We start from the raw sequence: 4269 nt of genomic DNA, 5'->3' as shown, positions 1-4269 counted from the left end.
CCAGTCTAAACCAAAAGGGTTACTATTTTTGCCTAAGCTCAAACCTAGGGATGGGATACTGTAACCACCCAGGCTCATATTACTGTGCCTATTAGGGATGTGCAACTATTGCCTCAGATTGGGCACCTGGGGCTGGGCAGGATAAATATCTACAAGTAGGGCATGGACCCTATGGGTGCATACCTCCTAACCGAAACCCACAGTTGGGAAGATGGGCTGTGTGGGGATTAAAGACAGAGAGAGAGAGAGAAACATCTGCCAGCAACAATGGATAAATGTAACGAATCCAGATAACCCAGTGTGGCTGTTAGGGAAAATATGGGGTGTAAGTGACTTGCGGAATCAAACTCTATAACACATAGATGGGTTATAAAGCAGGTATGTTTATTCCAGTGCTGGGTGCAAGGGGGATAGCTCCACCAAACTTGCACATGGACTTGTAAAATCGTGACACAGATATAGGTACATCTCATACATAGTCAATGATTTCTCGGAATTCTGATACATATTCAATAGTTGTTTAGCATGCAGACCCCCTCTTGTTCTTATCAGGGGGATGCAACTCCTCTTCTGGTATTTACAACATCTATTCTCCTCCTTGCCTGATGACTTCCGTGAGGTCTCACTCCTTATCTGCATCCTTCCTGCTCTCCCAGGCCCCTTGTTTCCCTGTGCGGAAGGGAGAGAATAGTGTTGTGAAGGAATCCCTGGCTTTAATTGCATCCTGCGACCTTGTGGCTGAAGGGATGCTCAGTAGCAGTTGCTTTGTCCTGTGTTCATTTGCAGATTTGACTAGAGGAGTTGATCCAGCTTCCTCTCTGAGATCTGGAACTGAAACTCTGTCGGATCGCGCAGGTACGTCATAGCTTTGAAATTCTTTAGAGAGCTTTTGCTGCCCGTTTCAGTGCCATTTCATGGCACAGTCCCCTGTACGCTCTGCTACTCAGTTGATGCTGTAGTGTGTGACTGAAACTTTTCATGGGTCTTTGGTTGCAGAAGTGCCCCCAGTGTGGGCCCTGCCCGGTCATCGGTTTCCTCCTGTGCTGGAGCCCAGCTGGAATCCCAGCAGTGAGTACTCTGTCTTCACTGACTTGGCTGACTCGCCGCTGATCTTCAGAACTTCATGCACGTGATATTTAACTTCATACATTCTGTTAAGGTCCGGAAGGAGAAGAGGATGAATACAAACGAGGAAAATACTCTCAGGGCTCATCCCGTCTCCTGAAGCGACTGCTGAAGGAAATGGAGAAGGCAGAGCGTGGTGGGTATACTTCAGTCTGTTCACTGTGGGACCTGGGAAGCTGAGGTGTGATATGCAGGTGTGGGCAGGCTGTAGCCTGCACAGCAGGAAGGAATGGGTCAGAGCCGTGCTGCAGCCGTGTTCCATGTATCACCTTGCAGGTGCTGTCAAGCACCAGAGCTGGTCTGCTGCCAGATGGTCTGCATCCAGCCAAGACCCAGAGGCAGCTGCTCCCCCAGCACAACCATTACTTGTCAGAGCTGCTTTGTGCAGTCGTTGGCACCCAGATGGCAGCAAGTGGCAAGCGCTGTGCTTCTGTTCATCCAAAGCCCTCCGTGCAGCTGAGCAAGTTCAAGGCAGGAGAAGCATCCCGAGCAGGGTTGGCTGCCTTTGCTAATGCTGGAAATGAGGTGGAGATGCTAATTCTGAAGGCTTGGACTGTGTGTTAGAGCTTGGATTTCAGCCTGCAGCTACCTGGCTGTGATGGGCTGGTGACAGCACAGAATGTGAGGGCCTTGCACAGGAGCTGATTCCTCAAGAGGTGTGAGGGAGTCAGCATTGTCCAATAGCTGGGAGGGCCCAAACGCCTTTGGGTAACAGAGGGGCTCACAGTGTACTTGGGGGTGGGGGGCCTGGACTTTACCTGAGCTCGGGATTGGAGAAGCTCAGTTTTTGATGAGGGCACGTGACATCCCACTCCTACTGCCCTGCTTTCTTTCTAAAGGAACGGACCAACAAAGTGAGCGGGATGCACTCCAGGAAGGTGGATATCCCACACTGCCGGTCCCGGATGCACTCCAGGAAGGTGGATATCCCACACTGCCCATCCCGGACAGAGGAATGCAGGCAGCACCAACCAGCATGCCAGGTAATTTCTGTCCCATGATCATACGGTGTCACAAACCAGAGTCACTGCGTGCCTGCAGGCTCTTGCTGCCAGCTCTTGCACACCAGGTCAGCAGCCAGACCTGAGCGTGTGAGCATAGAGCACATGTAAAAGAAGCAGGAGTGTTTCTCCCCTGGGCTGGCTCTGGCTGTGCCCTGTGCTGGCTGAAGCCTGACCTTCAGCCTGGGGGGCGTCCCACAGGAGAGCTCAGGACACGCATGCCGGGAAAAGCATGAGGGATTCTGCTCTGTAGCTCTCCCCACAGACCAAGCCCAGACCCCAGAGTACAGCCCCAGCTCTCGGCCCAGAGGAGGACACGGGTAGTGCCTGTGCAGCCTCTTCGTACCCAACGAGAGGTGGAAGCAATCCTTCTTGTCCTCCGGTGCTTCGGCACCAGAGACGGAGGCACCCACTGACAAAATGACCTCTTGGGTCCATGAAGCACACTGAGAGATTATCTGTAGCGCAGCTGAAAGTAACGTGGGACATTGTCTCATTTCTTCCAGGGATGAACACAGGCAAAAGCACAGAGGCTGCTGCTCACACATCTGTGCGGAAGCGCCGCATTCCGGTGACGGTCTCAGCGATGCTGCTGCCTGCGCTGGTGCTGGCCGTTGGTACTGTGATATGGGTGCTCAAAAACTACCTGTGAGTTGGCCTTTCCCCAGAACACCTTATTGCTGCATTTGGCAATGAAGCATTTGTGGTGCCAGGATCCTGGACGGCCAAATCAGCCGCTGGCAGTACACTGCCATGACTCAGGTTGCAAAGTCTTTCAAGTTTCCCCTTATTTCCTGTCAGTGAGTAGTGCTTTCTGAAACTCATTCTCACAGAGCGCGCAAGAGGGAAAAGAGAGCAGCAGAAGCAGCAGATGGAGCTGGGGAAGGCAACGAGACAGACTCTGACCCAGTCAAACAAGAATCTCCATAATAGCTCCAGTCCGTTCCATTCTGCCATTGAAGAGGCCAGAAGTCTTCAAGGTCATCTGGAAGACCTGGAGCTTGAACTCAAAGCCATGAAAGAGATCCTTGGGAACAGTCCTGAGTGCTGCCTTCTGTCATAGGATGGCCCTGAATGTGAGAGCAGAGCTTTTGTCCTTCATCCTGCATTCTCCAGGACAGGTATCACCAGCAGTTTGAAGATTCTTAGCTCGACACAGCTACATTCCTGTTGAGGGTCCTAATGAGGACCCAGAAAACGAGCTTCCTCTGACTGCCGGACAATGCGTAATGTCTTTGGAGATGTGGGTGAGAATGGCTGGTTTCAGGGAGAGCTGACAGATGGCACAAGAGGACTGGTCCCTTCCAATTTGGTTGCGGAGCTTTCAGATGATGAACTGGATACACCTGGAGATCCTGTCAGAATTCCTGCATTGCTCCATCTGCAAGACTACCATTGTTCCACTCAATGGAACAACTCGATGTTGAGCAGAATGTGGTTGAGCTCCTTCGGGAACTCTCTGAGGCGACTGACAGCGGAACTGCATAGCTTTATTGTATATGAAAAACAACCAAACAACTGTCCCCTCCCTCTCCCTTCCCCTCGCACCCCCCTACCCCCCCCCCCCCAAAAAAAGACAAAAAAACCCCCCAAAAACCCTAAAAAAACAACAAAAAACAACCCACCCTCAATAAAACAAAAAACCAAAACCAATTAAAATCTCAACGCTGTTCTTTTTCTGGGATACACTGAGGTGACGCTTCTTCTAGCTTAGACTTTGCAATGAGTTTGTGTCACGGAGTTCTCTCTAGAGCTCACTCGGTGACAGCGGGAACAAACCCAGGGAGAGAAGGAACAAAGAACCTCCCCTCTCTAACAGCGCGGTGCGGGGGCAATAAAGAACTGGGGGGGGGGGTTGGCACTCACCTCTCATCGGGGTACCATCCCATTCTCTGCAAGCCACGATGTTGTGGGAAGCTGTGGAGGAACTGCTCAAATGTATTCTCTCTAAGAGAGGGGAGCAGGTATCTCCTAAATGCATATCCGAGCTGGTAAAATGGGCTCATATGAATGGACATCTTCAGGAGGTGGCACTGATGTTCACTGTAGCCGAATGGCGAGAAATAGTCGACCATATGTGGGACTTTGTTATCTCCAAAAATAAGGAATACAAAATAAATACATTGAAGAATATGCAAGCCGA

At 51.1% G+C, this 4269-nt stretch overlaps 1 protein-coding gene and 1 long non-coding RNA gene across 2 annotated transcripts in view; both read left to right on the top strand.

The window, feature by feature from the left end:
- LOC146756767 (uncharacterized) overlaps positions 1-1089 on the top strand; it is a 5484-nt gene extending 4395 nt beyond the window's left edge. The window contains exons 3-4 of the long non-coding RNA XR_014937336.1: positions 787-855; positions 997-1089. This is a non-coding gene — a long non-coding RNA (uncharacterized LOC146756767). The remainder of the gene's footprint in view (positions 1-786; positions 856-996) is intronic.
- Positions 1090-1165: 76 nt separating this feature from the next.
- On the top strand, positions 1166-3779 carry LOC146756766 (uncharacterized). The gene is made up of 4 exons (XM_085524184.1): positions 1166-1261; positions 1965-2108; positions 2633-2774; positions 2960-3779. The coding sequence occupies exons 1-4, from the start codon at positions 1243-1245 to the stop codon at positions 3054-3056; spliced, it is 402 nt and encodes a 133-aa protein (XP_085380310.1). The 5' UTR covers positions 1166-1242; the 3' UTR covers positions 3057-3779.
- Positions 3780-4269: the final 490 nt, after the last annotated feature.

Source organism: Coturnix japonica, chromosome 26 (assembly GCF_054131305.1).
Source record: "Coturnix japonica strain WE chromosome 26, WE-NBRP24, whole genome shotgun sequence".
In the NCBI taxonomy this organism is placed as follows: Eukaryota; Metazoa; Chordata; class Aves; order Galliformes; family Phasianidae; genus Coturnix; species Coturnix japonica.
This window is presented reverse-complemented; position numbering and strand designations above follow the sequence as displayed.